This window comes from Cetorhinus maximus, chromosome 3 (genome assembly GCF_964194155.1).
Source record: "Cetorhinus maximus chromosome 3, sCetMax3.hap1.1, whole genome shotgun sequence".
In the NCBI taxonomy this organism is placed as follows: domain Eukaryota; kingdom Metazoa; phylum Chordata; class Chondrichthyes; order Lamniformes; family Cetorhinidae; genus Cetorhinus; species Cetorhinus maximus.
The window spans coordinates 154847379-154866868 of record NC_135881.1 but is presented as its reverse complement, the minus strand read 5'-3'; the positions used below and the strand labels follow the sequence as shown (position 1 = coordinate 154866868).

General features: G+C 44.0%; 1 protein-coding gene across 2 annotated transcripts in view; it reads left to right on the top strand.

Moving 5' to 3' along the window:
• The first annotated feature begins 77 nt into the window (after positions 1-77).
• Positions 78-19490, top strand: part of ankhb (ANKH inorganic pyrophosphate transport regulator b) — a 180247-nt gene continuing 160834 nt past the window's right edge. For both annotated transcript variants that reach the window (XM_078539133.1, XM_078539132.1), the window contains exon 1: positions 78-546. In XM_078539133.1, the coding sequence (XP_078395259.1) occupies positions 448-546 (99 nt within the window). In that variant the 5' untranslated portion in view covers positions 78-447. The remainder of the gene's footprint in view (positions 547-19490) is intronic.

Sequence of the window (19490 nt, the reverse complement as noted above, 5' to 3'; positions counted from 1 at the left end):
ATCAGTGCGACCTTGAACCTTGGAGCTGGCGTCTTGTTGATGAGAACTGACGTGCTGAGGGAGGGGCTCGGCAGTGGGACGAGTGTCAAGGCCACGTGCTTGTGTCTCATTCTGCTCCTGCTGCCCTGGACGCTCTCAGTTTTCCTCCACTCATCATGTTGTCTGTGGGTTCCGTTAGCAGCGTGACAGGGAGAGGCGTGTGTGTGTGAATCGCGATTGTTCGTGTCTCTCGCTCTGCTGTTGGTCGGTTTTTTCGCCCTCTCCTTGTTTACTGCGCAGCACAATGGCATACCCAGCAGAAACTTCTGGTCGATCTCCCTTTTTATATCGTGTGGAAAGAAAAGAGATTGTCAGCTCTTCTAATCGGGTTTGTTTCTACTGAAACCATCCTCCCCCTCCTTCCCAGTCTCATCCATCCGTACATGTAGACTGGAAGAAGCAGGTACCATGCTAAAACTGACGGGATTTCAGACCCATTATTGGCCGCTAGTGCGATTTCTCGTCCCCCTGGCGATCACCAATATAGCGGTAGATCTCGGGGAACAGGTCAGTGATTTTATTTTTCAGTCTGTAAATGCAATTTATGACGTACTTTCTTTACCAATGGTTTTGATGTCTATTGGCTATGAGAGCTCTCTGTTTAGGTGTCGTTATATTTAATATCCATTACTGGGCGCTTTGAGTGAGCTGATGACATTTTGGCAGGAAGGTATTAAACCGATAAGACGGTTTGTTCCGTGCGACAAGTAAAAGGCGGGGTGGGGGGGTGGTGAGGATGTTAACCATGATCAGCTGTGCTCTTTCTGTGGCCAACACAGCGCCAGACCACTATCTATAGTATGATGCATTATCAATGTGTGGGGGCTGAGGCAGCTCCCGGATGATTATTCCCTGTTTTTTGTGTAAGATTTTAAAATGATAATTATTATCATGGGTGCAGTGAATTTGACTCCAGTGGAGTCCCGATCAAGGTGCGTGATACAAGGGTGGGATACATTGTATCACTTGCCATTCCTCCGCCTTATTACGCAGAATTCCACACCTCTTAATAGAATGTGAATGTATCACTTTCCCCTGTGGTCAGAGTACCCGGCTCGGAGATCGATCAATTCCCCCTCTCTCCCATTATATATGATATATAAAGTCTACCCTGATTCCATGTTTAGATTTTAAAGAGGTTGCCTCCGCCCAGTTCATTCACTTCCAATACCTGCTTAATCATGCTGTCTACCCCGCCAAGGTTCAGCTGCAGCAGTCTGCCTCTCTGGCGACTGCTATCTTTCTAGCTGCAGTTGAGGGAAGCTTTCATTTGATCAGGCAGATTGTGTAACCACAGATTAATCTATTATGTTTGCATCATGCTATTGATTCAGACTGTAACTATTCAGTTACTGCCTTTCCCAATAACGAAGGTACCCACTCTCTCAAAGTGCCAAGGCTGGCAAAAGATTCCCAGCACAATCCATAAAATAGATCTTGTTTAAAAATAAGGGCATCTCCATTATTAAGAAGTTAATTGTGAATTTATTAACTTCCTCTCCACTGAAAATGAGCAATGTGATTTTTCTGAGGTAGTGGTAAGTCATGGGTGACAGCTCCCTATACCTGTATCAATTATAGATGCATGCTACAGCAGACCTCATCACCTCTGGTGAACAAACAGCCAGGGTTTCCACCCTCTGATGCTGTCCACTGACCTGTGCTGCAAAGTTAGCGTATATGGATATCTGAAAGTGACAGGTTGAGTTTGGTTACAATGCCATCCTAGTTCAATCAATCTGTCAGCAATCAATACAAAAACTCACATGATGAATGGGCACTTTGGTAAGACAGCTGAGGTTTAACTGGCTCTGTCTTCACCAACATCCATGGCTCCTCATTGCCCAGAGCTCTGTCTACAGTATTACCCCAGCCTACTTCTGCAATCTTATCAAGCCCTAAGCTTAAGTTTGCAACCTTTGCTCTTCTACCATTTGCCGGTTATGAGTATTCCCGCTCCATCTTGCCAATTGTAACATGGCCTTTAGCATTTTCTTCTTAATTGTTTCCATCAATTCCACCTTCAAATGCACCATAAAACTTAGGTCTTCAACCACGCCTTTGGTCCTGTCCCTTAACTACTGTTCATTATCTATTTATTTTATCCACCTCATTTTTTTTGTGAAACACCTTGGAACATTTTGCTAAATTAAAGGTGCTATATATCATTATGGAAATAAAAATTAACTGCTTGAGCTGCCTAGTCACAGACCATTACATACTTTGTAGGGATTGTACTTAGCCTAGGTCAAACAAGTCTGAATGCACTTATTTCACTTGGGGTGGGCTAGACCTGAACATTGCTTTTATTTTTGTATTTTGATTCATTCACAGGATGTGGGTGTCGCTGGCTAGACCAGCATTTCTTGGCCATCCCTAATTGTCCCTGAGAAGGTGTTGGTGAGCCGCCCTCTTGAACTGCTACAGTCCATGTGGTGTAGGTATACCCACTGTGCTCTTAGGGAAGGAATTTCAGGATATTGACTTGGTGACAGTGAAGGAACGGTGATATAGTTTTTGGAGGGAAAGGTGGTGGTGTTCTTCTACATCCTTTTCCTTCTAGGTGGTAGAAATCACAGGCTTGGAGGGTGCTGTCGAAGGAGCCTTGATGAGTTGTTGCAGTGCAGTCTTTTAGACGGTGTACACTGCTGCCACTGCGCATCGGTGGTGCAAGGAGTGAATGTATAAGGTAGTGTATGGACTGCGAATCAAACTGGCTACTTTGTCTTGGACAAAGCTTCTTGAGCATTGTTGGAGCTGCATTCATTCAGGCAAGTGGAGAGTATTCTATCAAATTCCCAGTTTGTGCTTTGTAGATGGTGGACTGACTTTTGGGAGTCAGGAGGTGAGATGCCACAGAATTCCCAGTCTCTGATCTGCTCTTGTAGTCACAGCATTGTTATGGCTGGTCCAGTTCAGTTTCTGGTCAATGGTAACCCCCAGGATGTTGATAGTAGAGGATTCAGCAATAGTAATGCCATTGAATGTTAAGGAGAGATGGTTAGGTTCTCTCTTGTTGGAGTTGGTCATTGCCTGGCACTTATGTGGAATGAGTGTTACTTGTCACTTATTAGCCCAAGCCTGAATGTTGTCTAGATCTTGCTACATGTGAACATGGACTGCTTCTGCATCTGAAGAATTGCGAATGATACTGAACATTATGCAGTCACCAATGAACATAGCTCCATTCTGACCTTATGATGGAAGGAAGGTCGTTGATGAAGCAGCTGAAAATGGTTGGGCCTAGGACACTGCTCTGAGGAACCGCTACAGTAATGTCCTGGGATTGAGATGATTGACCTCTTAACAACCAAAGCCAAGTTCCTTTGTGCTGGGTATGACTCATACCACTGGAGAGTTTTACCCTGATTCCCATTGACTCCAGTTTTGCTAGGGCTCCTTGATGCCACACTCAGTCAAATGCTGCCTTGATGTCAACTCACAACTCAACTCTTTAATTCAGCTCTTTCGTCCATAGGTGGACCAAGGCTGTAATGAGGTCAGGAATTGTGTGCCCCGGCAGTACCCAAACTGAGTGTCAGTGAGCAAGTTTTGACTGAGTAAGTGCTGCTCGATAGCACTGTTGACGACCCCTTCCATCACTTTGCCAATGATTCAGAGTAGACTGAGGTGGCAATTGGCTGGGCTGGATTTCTCCTGCTTTTTGTGCATAGGACATACCTGGGAAATTTTCCACATTGCCAGTGTATTGGCTGTACTGGAACAGCTTGGCAAGGGACACTGATAGTTCTGGAGCACAGGTCTTTAATACTATTGCCAGAATGCTGTCAACACCCATAGCCTTTGCAGTATCCAGTGCCTTCAGCCAGTTCTTGATATCACATGGAGTGAATCAAATTGGTTGTGGACTGACATCTGTGATGTTGGGGACTTCAGGAAGAGGTCAAGATGAATCATCGATTCAGCACTTCTGGCTGAAGGTGTTTGCAAATGCTTCAGCCTTGTATTTGCATTTAAGTGCTGGGCTCTCCCACCATTGAGGATCGGGATATTTGTGGAGCTTCCTCCTCCTTCAGTTAATTGTTCATTTGTTCCCCACCATGCATGACTGAAAGGGGCAGGACTGCAGACCTTAGATCTGATCCATTGTTTGTAGGGTTGCTTAGCTCTGTAAATTGCATGCTGCTTATACTGTTTGGCATGCAAGTAGTCCTGTGTTGAAGGTTCACTAGGTTGGCACTTCATTTTTAGGTATAGCTGGTGCTGCCCCTGGCAAGCCTCCCTGCACCTCCTGCACTCTTTTACACAATCAAGTTTGACCCTCCAGCCTGATGATAATAATAGAGTAGGGAATATGCCAGGCATATTGTGGGGTTGAATATGGTCCTGCTGCTGCTAATGCTCCTCAGTGCCTCATGGATCCTCAGTTTTGAATTGCTAGATCTGTTTGAAATCTATCCCATTTAGCTTGATGCTAGTACCACACAACACAATGGAGGGTTTCCTCAATTTGAAGACAGGGCTTTAAGGGTCGTGTGGTAGTCACTCTTACCAATACTGCCATGGACAGATGCATCTGCGACCTGTAGATTTGTGAGGATGAGGTCAAGTAGGTTTTTCCCCCTCGTGTTGGTTCCATCACCACCTGCCGCAGACCCAGTCTAGCAGCTATGTCCATTAGTACTTAGCCAGTTCAGTTAGTAGTGGTGCTACTGAGTCCACTCTTGGTCCCCCACCCACAGTACATTCTGTGCCCGTGCCACTCTCAACATTTCTTCCAACTGGTGTTCAACATGGAGGAGTACTGCTTCATCAGCTTGGCGGGATGAGGGGTTGTGGGCGGGGGGGTTGGTGGCATTAGATGGTAACCAGCAGGAGGTTTGATGTGATGCCATGGCAATTCATTGGCTCCAGAGTCCATGTTGTGGACTCCTAGGGCAACTCCCTCCCGACTGTATACTGCTGTGCCGCCACCTTTGATGGGTCTGTCCTGCGCATGGGACAGGACAACCTAGGGATGGTGGTCCAAAACAAAAGCAAAAATACCTGGAAAAACTCAGCAGGTCTGACAGCATCTGCGGAGAGGAATACAGTACGTTTACTGTATTCCTCTCCGCAGATGCTGTCGGACCTGCTGAGTTTTTCCAGGTATTTTTGTTTTTGTTTTGGATTTCCTGCATCCGCAGTTTTTTGCTTTTATCTTAGGGATGGCGGTGTCTGGCACATTATAAGGTTTGATTTGGTGAGAATGACTATTCTATGGGACAGCTTTCCCAATTTTAGTACAAGCTCCCAGACATTAGTAAGGAGGGTTTTGCAGGCTCGGCAATGGGTTTGCCATTGTCATTTCCGTGCCTAGGTCAAATCCGGGTGGTCCTTCCGATTTCATTCCTTTTAGACTTTGTAGCTGTTTGATACAACTGAGTAGCTTGTTAGCGATAGGTCGCTATTACTGAGACTAGCTTTTCAATTCCAGATTTTATTAATTGTCTTCAAATTCCACCAGCCGCGGTGATGGCTTTTGAACCCATTAGCCTGGGCCTCTGGATTACTAGTCCAGTGACCTTACCACTGCGCCTGTGTAAATCTCTGTTGTGATCATATTTAGTTCTGACATGGTCACTACTTAAGTATTCCTACTGGCTTTAACCAAGTCAACAACCCTGTAATATAAATGAAGTTGTGATGCTACTTTTGGAGGAAGAGAGAATCACTCAGGAAGTGTTGACAAAAGATTCTCCTTTTGAAGGCAGCAGTGCTAACACTGGCAAATGTAAGCAAAAATTGCATCGCTGGTCTTTATGGATAGACATTGGAGATGTCATCCAGTGAAAGAGGATCATAATTGCAACTTTTAAATATTTTCAACTTGTGCTTTGGAATAAATTCAGCATTTAAACGGTTTTAAATAGATCTTCTGCCTGTTCCAGCTTATCAATGAATACTTTCCTTATTGTGTGTCTGATAAACACAACACTTCATTTGTTTGTTAAAATAATAGCCTGTATAATGTTATTCCAGCAGGATAACAGACACTGAGTCAGCTTAATCCTTAATAATAATTGTGGGGATGTCTCAGTCTGATTCTTTGATAGTAGAATAGTTGCTTTACATAGAGGTCATAGCAAAGAAACAAACCATTTGGTCTAACAGGATTGTGCTGGCATAAATACTACAAACAAGCCTCCTCTCAATCTTCTTCATCTCAACAGCATTGCTTTCCATTGCTTTATCCTTCAGCTGTTTATCTACCTTTCCCTTAAGTGCATCCATGCTCTTCACCTCAGCTACTCCATGGCAACGAGTTCCACATTCTAACCATTCTCTAGGTGAAGAAGTTTCTCCTTAATTCCCTGTTGGATTTATTAGTGGCTGTCTTATGACTTCTATTTATGGGCCTCTCGTTCTGGACTCCCACACAAATGGAAACATCTCTACGTCTACCCTGTTAAACGCTTCTATTATTTTAAAGATATCCATCGGGTCACCTTTCAACCTATTCTAGATAATAACAGCTCTAGTCTTTTCAATATTTACCAATATTGTAACCTCTCAGTTCTGGTGTCATCTTTGTAAATCTTTTTTTCACCTTCCCCAGTCTCTCTATATCATTTATATGTTGTAGAAACCAAATCTGTGGACAGGTGGGTGTTTTTCATAATCTAGTTGAACATATTGTTGAAGTTCCCAAGTGTTCATGATTAGCTTTACTCGAGTCCTAATGACTCCGGTTCAGAAGGCAAAATGCAATGGTCTATTGGCCACTGTACAGCTACAAGTAAGACAGCGGCATATATATTTCTGACAGTGCCATAGTCAACAAGGGTCACTCGTGGTCTGATCACAAAACAATAGAATTTGCTCCATTAATTAACCTGTGGACAAGGGAGTGCTAGTTGTAAAACATTAAATTTAAGACTGCTATCAGGAACTATTTTTTCAAGCAACGAGTTACAAAAACTGGAATAGTCTTCCAGCTAGAGCAGTAATGATGAAACCCTGAAATCATTTCTGAAGCAACTAGATGTGGAAGGGGTAGCAAGGAGGTTGTGGGGGTCTCTACAGATGAACCCAGTTGGGTTAATTGATACCCTTCATCGGAATTAATTACCTTGTGATCTGAATAAAATGCAGTGTTGTTATTTCAGGCTTTATGAGGTCAAAGTTCTTCCTATGATCACGAGAAAACAATTGATAATTTTACACACACACGTTATACTTAAGTAAAATGCCAGTGACAGCACCAAGTGCAGTCATCCATAATGCTGATCAGCACCTCAAAACTCTTGGTGGCAGTGTTGAGTTGGCACTTTCATGACCTAGCCCATCCCCTTTTCACAACAAAAACTGAACTCTAAATGTACAATATTTTTATGGATTTAGCAAATATTTGGAAAAACTTATGGAATATGGAATATATGTGGCCTCTGGACTGGTATTTTGTGCTTCTCATGAGAGAATATTGCGAATTGGTACATTTAACATACTGCTTATCCCAGATGCGTCAAAAGATTTACCAACATGATGTATAATACGCTTGCATCGAATTGCAACAGTTAGAATCTTGCAGCCAATCAGTTCTTGATTTTTGCTTGTATTCTAGCTCTGCTATGCTGTCTCATGCTCTGACTTTAGGCTCAGGCCAGAACTAAGATAATGGACTGAGCTGTGAAGTCTGATCTCACAATAGTATTTGTCCGCAGTCTGAAAGATAAAGGAACCAAAACAGTGTTTTGCACAACATTAAAAGATTTATTAGGGTGCTTTCTAAAGCATACTTCAGGGAATTCTAGGTGGTTGGAAGAAATAAGTCTGTGATTTAATTGAGCATTTTTAGATGATTGCTTGAATTATACACTGAGAGTCGGCTCCCTGCACCCCCAGAGTAAATTTTGGGGGCAAACCCACCTGCACTTAGCCAGCTCGCCTTTAATTTTCCAGACAAGAGTCCTTTAATTATTATAGGGAAGGACTAAGGCCTACCTCATAGAGCTGCTGGCTCTGTGCCACACTAGAATGAGTGACCACTACCAGTATGGCAGGAGGCCCCAACAGGAACCATGGACACCCTCAAGCCCAGGTAAGTCTGAGAATTCACTGAGGCCGGATTGGCAGACCACAGCGAGGGGGAATAGCGACTGGACCCAGGGAGGCAAGAATGTGGGAGAAGGCGGGGGGCCTCCAATGGCACTAGGGGCCCAGGAAGGAAGCAAATCCCACCACCCCCCACCTCTCACTGACCATCAGCTCGCAGGGTTAAACCTGGTGGGCTGCATGTTGGGCACAGGTCTCTTCTGGTACCCATTAAATTGGAGTGGCAGTGGGCAACTGAGCATGAATTGCCCTAAGCCTCAACTGGGCCATGGGTAGCTGGCCTACTCAGTGCCTCCCTCGCTTCCTGTAAAATCGTGGCAGGGGTGTGTGCAGGTGGGCTGGTGGCAGGCACACTGCTGTTGGCACGGTGCCTTAATTTACAGTTCCACCCACCTGTTTTCCCACCCATGGGTGGCCCATAAAATTCAGCCCAATTTCAACCAATACATTCAGTTGCACTTTTTTAATAGCTTTCTTTCAGGCATTTTAAAAATATTGATTTGGACTTTTGTTGTTCATTGACTATGTAAGGATGGTGAATTCAGCCAATATCTATTAAAGTATTAATGTCAAAGTTCCACTGATTAGAGGCAGTTAGCTTAGTTGTCGTGGAGATGAGGGAGTGGGTGACCACTCAACAGGGTTAGGAGGAAGTCACAAGTAGTGCAGAAATTTCCCAAACTAGTGGCACTTGCTAACGGGTTTTCTGTTTTGAATATCAGAATGGTGACGAGCCCTAGAAAGGATATAGTAGATGATTTGAGGACTGAATCTATTTGACTTGATTTAAGGAACATAGGTGTTACATTGCTAGGAGTATTTTTTATAGAACTCCAAACAGTGTGAAGGAGATGGATGAACAAATTTGTTGGCAAATTTCAAAGGTGTGTAACAAACATGGAGTTGTAATATTAGGAGATTTTAATTCCCCTAATATGGATTGGAAAAGCATAGTGCCACTGGTAGGGAAAGAGAAGATATTCTGCTGTGTGTACAGGAGAACTTTCTTGATCAATTTATCTTCAATCCAGAAAGGAAGGAAAGTATTGGACTTGATTCTGGGAAGTGGAGTGTGTTACAGTAGAAGATAATTCAGGTAACGGTGACCGCAACAAATTTGGTTTAAAGTAATTATAAAAAGATACTAGAAACTATCAAAGGTAAAAATGTCCAAATTGGGAAGAACTGATTTTAAAGATTTTAAGACAGAACCTAGCACAAATAGATTGGAAAATTAGATAGTGTAAAACAGAACAATGATAAACATTCAGGGAAGAGAGCGGTGTTGGCATCCTTCAATCTGTGAGAGATGATGGACACGTGGCAAACAATCCATTTAGGTGTGAGTTGTGGGTGGTGGTTTTCATTTGCTGCTGCATTGCTGATGGCTGTGAAGGCCAATCCTTAAGAGGCAGGTTCTGCCCCAAGCACTGCACATGACATGCCAAGTGTCGTTGTGGGTTGTTGTTTTCAGTATTAGCACCTGTTGCCAAGCTGCTGTAGCCACTGGTTGTTGTGGTGGTGCACACACAAGAGGTGCCACCATTTCCCTCTTTTTCCAGCTAATGATTCCTAGGTGTGATAGTCAATATTTAGAGCCTTCACGTCACACTTGCAAGTGTCCTTGAAGCAGAGCTTTGGGTGTCTGGCTCTGGCTACCTCCCCATACATAAGGATCTTGGGTCTGCGATCGTCTTCCATCCTATGGACGTGATTGGTCCACTGAAGCCGCCTCTATTTGATTAGTGCCAACACATTTAGGAGCTTTGCCTTTCAGAAGACTGCCACATTTGTGATTTTGTTATTCCAGGATATGCCCATAATGCGACACTGGCAGCAAAGATGGAAATTATTGAACTTCTTTTCCTGGTAACTATAAGTTGTTTCAGAGCCATATAACACCGTGCTGAGAACACAAGCCTTATGAACCATCAGCTTGGTCTTAAGGGTCAACTTGGTGTTATTCCCATGCACGTTTCACGAGTCAACCAAAGGCGGTAGTTGCTTTCCTTATGCATGGATTGAACTCGGCATCCAGAAACAGATTGTCTGTCACCTTGGACCCAAGGTAGCAGAACTTGCTAACTACTTCCAGCGGGGTGTTATTTAGTGTGACCAGGGGTGGAGATGTAACACCTTGTACGATGACCACGGTTTTCTTGACACTTATAGTCAGGGGGAACAAGTTACAGGCATGAGAGAGTTAGTCTATGAGGGAAGGGAGTATTCCTTTTGAAGGGAAGAGTCAGAGCATCCAAAGCTAATGTGCTCTGGATGACAAAAATAGTTAAGATAAAATAGAAAAGAGGCTTTTAACAAATGTCAGGAACAAGATTCAGTTCATAAACAGGAAGGCGATGGAAAGTAAAAGAGGGAATTGAGAAAGTTAATTTGGGAGGGAAAAGAGTTTACAGGAAAAGATTAGCAAGTAATATTAAACTGAACCCTAAATAACAAAAATACTAATTTTTGTGTAGAAATTTCAATTAAATATGCCAGTGTTTGTTACATAAAGTAACAGATGCCTAGGAACAAGTTAAATGCTTTAACCTCACTGTTGATTGCTATGCTCTGAGTGTATGTAAACTTATCAATTTGAAACTACTAATGTAATTTTTGCTTCTAAGTTCCTAGATTTGGACTGGATAGATTACTGCTATCTGGGAAAAAATATGATCCGACCCTTTCTGTTTTTGCTGCATCATGTTTGCAGCATTCGCCCTGGTAGTGAGTTTTTTTCATCAGTTAAGCCACATTAACACAGCCTTTAATAAAATGTTTCTCAAACTGGGATTCATAGAGACTTTCCAAGGAATCCACAAAATAGCCAAGCAGTACACAAGTAAGTGGGCTTAGCAACTGCCACATATGTATCACAGAATGGCCTGGCTGGCTCACCTCTGAGGGGAGCGAACGGAAATGCTGAGAGTGACAGGAAGGTTGCCAGGTAGAGTTGCAGTTACCAAACCAGTTAAGTTCTGCCTTGTCCAAGGAAGGGTGCATTTTTAAATATGTAAGCGCTAATTCAAACAAAGGGTGCCATATACAGGTTTGCCCAGGTATTATGAGTTTTACATGTCTTACAATTTATTTGGGGGATCCATGATTATTAATCCAACCAAAAAAATGATGAAAACCACTGCTCTGTTGGTTCAGTTCCAACTTCACCATGTTCCAGTAAACACCCACCCCATAGCAAGTTTGCCACATGTGCTTTTGCCAGTTGTAGATTTTGTAATGTCATCCTGACAAAGATACGTGATAAAGATATTTAACTCAGTACAGTGTGGACTGAACCTCAGACCTTCCTGGTCTACATGACTTAATACCATCAAAGTGATTACTTTCAAGATACATTGGCCCCTTGATGCATATGCATCCCATTTCAGACTTTGCGTGTGCCAAGTCTCTGGAGAAGGCAGGAAGTGGGGCCTACCTGCTGCAGCATGCTGGTTCTCGAGCGTGGAGCATGAAGCGAATGTGGATCTGAGGCCTTGTTTGGTAGAGAACAAGAGCTAGGAACTACATATAAGTGCCCTGATAACCAGCAGTTCCAGGCTGGGCAAGGCAACGTAACAGACTCAGAGAACAACATACTTAGCAGGCCCAGCTTCAGGCAAAACAAGGCAGCTTCAAGCTCAAAGAAGTAGGGCCTGTCTGCTGTTGCCTTTCTCAGCCAAGCCTGTTGTGTTTCTTGCCTGGAGATTTGGGTTATTGTTAAGTGCTTGAACACATCTCTAACTGGTTAGTGTTCATTGGTATTGTTCATGCTGCAATCCTGCGTGTAGCAGTAATGCACTCATACATTTAATGGTCTGTCGTGTTGCTTATCAGACCACTTGCAAGTAGCCCTGTTTTTGCTGTCTACCAAGCAAGGCCTCAAATCCATATTTTGTGAGTTATCTAACAACAGTTAGTGGCTATTCTCTTTGTGAGTGGTGAGAAAAAGATGATGAAAGGGGGAGATAAGTAATATCTTTTTGAGATTGATGTGGCTTCAGTATGATTAATCTGGTCCTAAATCAGTTTAGGATCACCTCAGCCCTGGGTGATGAACTCAGCAACCTAATAGCTAAGCCATGGGCAGAAAATAAGAAAGAAATGGGTAGAAAGGCCTGTGCTGAGAAGCAGAAACCCCAGCAATGGTCCTGACATTGATACCAGCAAGGCAGGTGTATGGAAGATCATGTTAAGAGCACCACCAGACAAACCTGCAAATGAGGTGCCAACCTGAAAAAGATATAGCACAGAACTACATGTTTGCTGAATCATAGAATCATACAGCTCAGCAGGAGACCATTCTGCCCATCAGACCTGTGCCAGCTATATGAAAGGGCTATCGAATTTAGTCCCAAACTCTAGCTGTTGCCCCCATTATGATGCTGAACCAGACCCTAAAACTATGGGCAGAATTTTATGTCCCGACCGGGTGTAAAATCAGCGAGATGACGTCGGGCGAGCGTCCCGATGTCATCATGCACACATGCGTTATTTTGCTTGGTGGGTGCACACAAAAGTCAGAAGCGTGCGCGCTGACAATTAAGAGGGCAATTAAGCCCATTAATAGCGCAATTGTCTCCGATTTTCCATGGTCCTGTCCAACCTTATGGTTGGCAGATGGACAAATCGACCAGGCGGCTTTTACTTTTTTCATCAAACCTCATCCAAGGTGGGGATGAAATCTCCATTATGAAATAAAATTAAAAGAAATATCTGTGGACAACATTTTTATGAGGTATGCTTTCAGGTGCTTTATTGTGATTCATGGACATGTTTTTGCAGCTTTTTACACCTTTATTTCATTATTTGAAGGTCTGCATTCAGGGAGCTCTCTCGCAACGCTCACCCGCACCTGCGGTGACATCATCGCCCGCCCTCTTCCCATCCCCACCCCGGCAGCACTGAGCATTTCAGCACGCATTTCATGCTGGCTGCTTGGCTTTTAATTGGCCAGCCAGTGTGAAATTATGGCTCGGGGCCGATCGCAGTAGGCAGCCCATTTCCCAACCAATCGTGCGGGCCCGCCAAGGATAAAATTCAGGCCTATGTTACAATCTGTCGAGCGACCAGTAAGTTTTTGTTTGAAGTAGACAACATTTGAGATCCCAAGCATTTGCTAAGAGAATAAAGCCACAAGATTCCATGGTTTTTAAACAAACAAACTAAGCTTTACAAAGTCAAAAAAGTAAAACAATTTACAATATCCAGCTTATACTCTAACATTAAGAATTAACATGAGGTAAATATGAAATAACAGGCAAACTGTGGCTGAACACACTACACTTCACAATAAATAGCAGATGCAACCAAGACAGACCCCATTGATTTCCTAGTAACCCACCCAGACATTGGTGTTCACTGAGAGTTACACAATCTCATTAAAATTCTGTTTTCCTTATGAGGGATTATAAGTCTTCACTCTTCCGTTTGGAATATCCCAAACAAAAGCAATTACATCCTAAATAGGATTAGCAGGTTTCAAACATCATCGAATTATCGTAACTCAGAAGCTGCCTTTTCTCCTACACCCCTCTTTTAAACTCTGGATGGAAAAGCAACAATTATTTTCCCATAATCTTTTCATAGTCAACCAAAGTAGTGAAGATACATGAAAGTTTTCTTTAGAAACATTTTGACCAGCTTATATTTCTATTTTGTTCCATGAGTTTTCAAACTTTCTGGTGTAACTGCAAACCAGTACTTCGAGGGTCTCCGCCCTTCACATATGGATGCATATTAGTCATGCTTTATGCTACAAATGACTTTCAACTAGATTTCGCAACTTAGTCCCCATGTTCTTCTGTATTATTCTTACTCTTCTCCTCTGTTAATGGAAACATGTCTTCTATGGGTCCTTTAAGTTTGTTTTTAAATTTGCTTTTATAAGTTTATCACTTAGATGTTTCACATCCTTATTCAAGCGTTCTTCTTCCTGTGACCACTCTCAAGTATTCTCGCTTTTTCACTAGCAAACTCCTCTTTCATGCGTAAAAGTTGGTTCTCTGCACCGATCAGTATTTCCTTGGTAGAACCTAGTTCCTCACACAGCCTTTGACACTCTTGGTCCTGGGCTATTTGTTTTTCCATATCATCCTGTCTAGCCTTACGAGCTTGAGCTCCAGGTACCAAATTATCCAGGAACAGTCCAGGATGCTCCTCCTACAAAATCTCTGTTTCTCTTACATCAACTGGCTCCCTCAACTCTTGGAGATGCTAAGAATTTCAAACTTGCCAAATTACTCCTCTGTAAAAAATCTACCCCTTCCATAGGCAAACTTGGTATAATTCCCACAGTCAGAATTCAGTTTACTAAGTCACTTTGTAAATTGACTGTATAAAAGGGAACAGGTTCGTAAATCCCATGAATACCTCTTATTAATATTTTTTCTTTCTTTAAACCATCCAGAACACAAATTGTATCATCAGCCACCATCAATGACTGAACTGCCCTAGCATCCCTTAACAAATTAATTTATTTACTTGTTTTGTCAGATAAGTAAGGGAGTACTTCTCCTTTATAAACAAAAACTCGATAACCTCCAGTAACCTGACTTGCTTTAGTATTATTCAAGGAAGAATCCCCTTGACTGTCTTTTGCATCCCTGCCTATTCTCAAGGTAAAAACAGTAGATACAATGGGTCTCTTACAATATTCAGTTTCTAGTGCAGCTTTCCCTATGGAAATTTATGCCGCTTGCACCAGTACGACTGCATTAATACCCATTCCCTTTTCTGGTATAACCTCTTCTGAAGACGCTTTAAGCATCCCTGTTACTGCCGTTGGGTTACCGTTCAGCTTTCAGCAACTGACTTCCATATACCCAGGGTGGAATTGTCCCAGATTTGCACTAAGTGAAGTAGCGGACAGGTAAAACGATGTTTTACCTGCCGGCCACAATGGTAGCTTTTCATACAGTATCGCCCCAAACCCGCCACACTAAATATGCATTCCCAGGAAACATGTGATTTCCATGGGCAGGTCTCTCATTCGCCTGCCATGCAATCACCTCGCTGCTTCATCATGCCGGGCGCCATATTTAAAGTCCAGTCACGCACACACCTCTCAGAGCTTCCAGCCCACGACTGCTGCAGAGAAGACAAGATGTCTCCGAAAGGCAAAAAGACTGGAGCCCCCAGGTTCAATGATGTGTCCCTCCAGCACCTTTTGGATGCAATGGAAGCTCACTGTGACTGACTGAGGATGTAGAAGTCGTGCAATAACTCTGGAAACCATGCGCAGATCTGCAGGGTATGTTTGTGGTGTTCGCACACCAGCTGAGCATTCAGCAAATGGAAACCCTTGTGGTTGACATGGTCGGCTGTGTGTCACAATGGAGATCTGAGCGCCACGTGAGTGCAGTCAGTTGCACCCTGCACCTGTGGGAAACCTGAGATCTGGGCAAATCCAATCGCTCTTGCAATCTGGCTGTCCTGGTCCCAGGCAAAATGCACAAAGTTGTGTCTCCTTGCGAAGGTGGCATCCATCACCTCATGGATGCATTTCAGGGTGGAGGCTTGTGAAATTGCACAGAGGTCACCTGTGGAGCCCTGAAAGGAGCCACCGCGTAGAAATTGAGCGTCATGGTCACTTTCGCAGCGACTGGCAGTGGATGCCCTCCATTTCCCCGCGGAGCCAAATCCTGCAGTGGCTGGCAAATGTGAGTGACCAGTTCCCTAGACACGCTCAGTCTTTGGCGACACTGGTTCTCGGTCATCTGCAGGAATCAATGGCGGCGTCTCTCGACCCTGGGTCTAGCCGGGCGCCGACCAGCCATGGCTCACCGTGGAGCCCCAGCCACCTTTTCTTCCGGAGGGTACTGCTCCTCCCTCTGCTCAGCCAGGCACTCTCCACTTAGTCGTCTTTGCTCTCTGTAAACCACGAGGCATACAGCAAGTTCACCAAGCTTCATGATCCTGATGTACTCCTCCTGCAGGATGAAAGAGAGAGAGGTGCATGGGTTAGTATAGGTGTACTTAGAACCTGCCTGGGTTAACTCTGAAGGCTCCTTAGCCCATCATGGAGAGTGCTGGCCACCACTTGGAAGGCCAGAGATTAGTGCCCAAAACCCCACCCGCCTCTGGCCCACTCCACCCGACCAATTAGCGGCAGCTTTACCCATTGGACTGCATGCTGTGCTCTCGACTCAGGTGCAGGCATTCTCCTAACCTGCGATGCAAAGCTGCACTGTTAGCTTCAACCATGGGGGAGACTGGTCCAAACTGGGATGATATTGCAAGGGGCTGTGAGTCCCTCCACCAGTGACTGCTTCACGGCCCACTTTAGCAACGTGATTGTACAATGTGCCCAGTCATCCAACTGTTCTACAGTGCACTAAAACACTCATTAGTTTGCAGTCTGTGCCTGAGGGATAAAAAGCTCTGGAGCAGTTGGTGGCACTTTGATGTCTCTGTGTTGCTTGCGTGGGCAGAGAAGCTAGAGGCCTGACTCCAATCATATCAATGTGGCTTCACCTGAACTCTGTCAGCTACAGAGGAATGGTCACTTTATACAAGGTGTCCCTAATGCATGGCTGCCTCCCACCCCCCACCAAACCCTGCACGTGCTCGTACGCTACCTTCAACAGTAGGGCAGCCCTTGTCACACACACACACACACACACACCGCACACCACCCCATCACCTCAACCACAATGCAACCCTTTCCCTCAGAAGCCAACTCCACCGCAGGGCAGCGCTTGCCCACCCCCTCCCCCCACAAGTTGCCTCAACTACATAGCAGCCTGTGCCCCCCCCGCCAAGTCGCTTCAGCCACAGGGTAGCTCTACCCCACCCCTCGCAGCGTGCTTCAAAGTCCTGCAGGCGACCCAGGCAAGCACTCTGCAATGTTACTGTGTTCTTACCTCCGAATTCCCCTCAAAGTGCAGGCCACTAAGTGCATGCCTTTTATAAGCTGTTGTGAAACACTTCACACTGATGTGGGCAGGCGTTCCAGTGGGGAGAGGGGGGATGATTCTGGTAGGCTGGGCTTATGCAGATGTATTTCAATGAAAATCCCGACGTCCGATGGCGGGAAACACGGCCCACCATTGGTGGATGGAGTGGACGATCGCCAACTAGTTTCATGATGCGTGAAACCGATTTTTGGCCTTCTTGCCATATTGTCTGCTTACATCACCGAGCACGCCCGACACCAGAGGGCGTGGACAATTCCGCCCCCAGTCTTATGGCAATAAAAGCATACTGGTTTCTTCTCATCATTTTTATCATGTAAACTGCCATTTTCATTAACTGTAACAGCTTCTTCCTTCTCCCTAAAGCTAGATTGATTTTTATTCCTCCAGCTTTCCTGTGAGCTTACAAATGGGAATCTACTGCCCCCTAGCTGCCTATGAGATATATCATACCCATCTGCCATAACCGCCACTTCCCATACCTTTGAAACCTTATGGTCTTCCAGGTATGACCTAATAGCTACTGGGATGCTGTTTCGAAATTCTTCCAGTATCATTAGCTCTCTCTCATTCTCAAAATTCTGTTCAAGTTTCAGTGCCTGAAACCACCAGTTCCACAATGTTAGCAAATTTTACATACATTTCATTCGGTCTTTTCTTTAAAGTCTGAAATTTCAACTGATATGCTTTAGGGACAAGCTCGTAAGCATGAAGTACCGCAGGAAATCTTATCTGCCCTAACCTCAGCAAGTCCTAGAACTTGTATCTGCCTGTGGATTCCCAATCCTGGTCAAGTCCCCAATTTGTTATGATCCTGAACCAGACCCCAAATTTATGAAACGATCTGGCAAGGGACCAGTAAGTTTTTGTTTAAAGTTAACGAAGTTTGTGTTCCCAGGTATTTGCTAAGAGAACACAGCCAAAAGATAGCAGGTTTTTGAACAAACAAAATAAATCTAATATACAAAGTCAGTAAAGTAAAACAATTTACAATATCTTTCTCATATTCTAACATTATGAATTAACATAAGGTAAATATGAAATAAAAGGCAAACTATGGTTGAACACACCACACTGGACAATAAATGGCAGATGTGACCAAGACAGATAACTCAGATTTCTCAGCAACCCACCCAGATGTCAGTGTTTACTGTGAGTTACATAATTCCGTTAAAGTTCTGTCTCCTTTATGAGGAATTGCAAGATTTCATTTCTCTTTCAAAGATCTAGCCTTGGAATTCCCCCCAAAGGTTGTTCCATTTCGGACTGCCTCAACGACTGCTCACTCCCCAGGGTTTCAATCTCATCTCCTGACTCTACATTCCCCTAGATTCCCGAGTCTGCACTCCAGCACCAATACACGAACACAACTCCAGCTCTTCAGCCACTCCGAGCAAAGCACCACTGCTCTGAAGGGTTACCTTTGCCCCAGTGGTTCGCAACACAGCGTCACCGACCTGCCTTTTTGCTCTCCAGGACTTTTCCAGAGTCCTCACCACCTGGAGCCTGCCAACCCAGCTCCTTAGAGCTAAAAGCAAGACTTTGGCTGCATTGGGCTTCTTCTCCTGCTCCTGATTCTCTCTCTGACTAAAACTGATGATCCTTGAACTGCTCTTCACTGACCCTTGAACTGATCTGGGTGACCTATCAAAACACTCCTAAGAGGGTCCCGCCCTTGTAACTAGGTAGGATCAAATATAACAAGAGTGGGAACATCCTGTACCCTGAATGTTACAATCTCCACAGGTGCTAGCTTACAAAGCACACAGGGACAAAACAAATTGATTTCATGACACTCCATAACCCAGCAAATTCTCTTCAAGTATGCATAACTCCACCCATATACACACATACACACACCCATCAGTTTATTGACTGGCACATCCTTTCTAGCTTCCTGCTACATTGATACCACTGAGATCCAAAGACAATTGAATATTTACCATTTCCTATTTTAATAAATATTTCTGTCTGAAAGCTATAGCCTTGATTTGGTCCCTTCATACTAAACTAAATAACTTTAATCACTCCAGAAGGGAAAAAAAGCATAAAACTCCAAAGAAGTGACACATTTACTAGCTAGAGTGTAAAAGTTTTTTAAAAAATTTTAACAGCCAAGGACAACTATAATTACAATTTCAATCATTAACTAATAGGACCTTTGCAGAGCTAACTACAGTTCCACTTTGTGCATTCTACTTTAATACCGTTCACACTTGATCACCATCCTCAGTTATGCTGTTCAATCAAAGCAGCACTGTGAGCTCCAAAGCCTGCTTGTCTGTCTGAAAATTGCACGTTGCAGAGCACATTGAATTACACCCTACAGCAGACCAAATCAAACTACACTTCCCAGACAAATTGTCTTATCCTCCAAGTGTACCCAAGAGAAATCTGATCCAAACCATTTGTTTTGCAAATAAATGACCCTTAGTACCATACAGAGAAGTGTATTTATCCACCAGAGCACTGGGAGAGACTGCA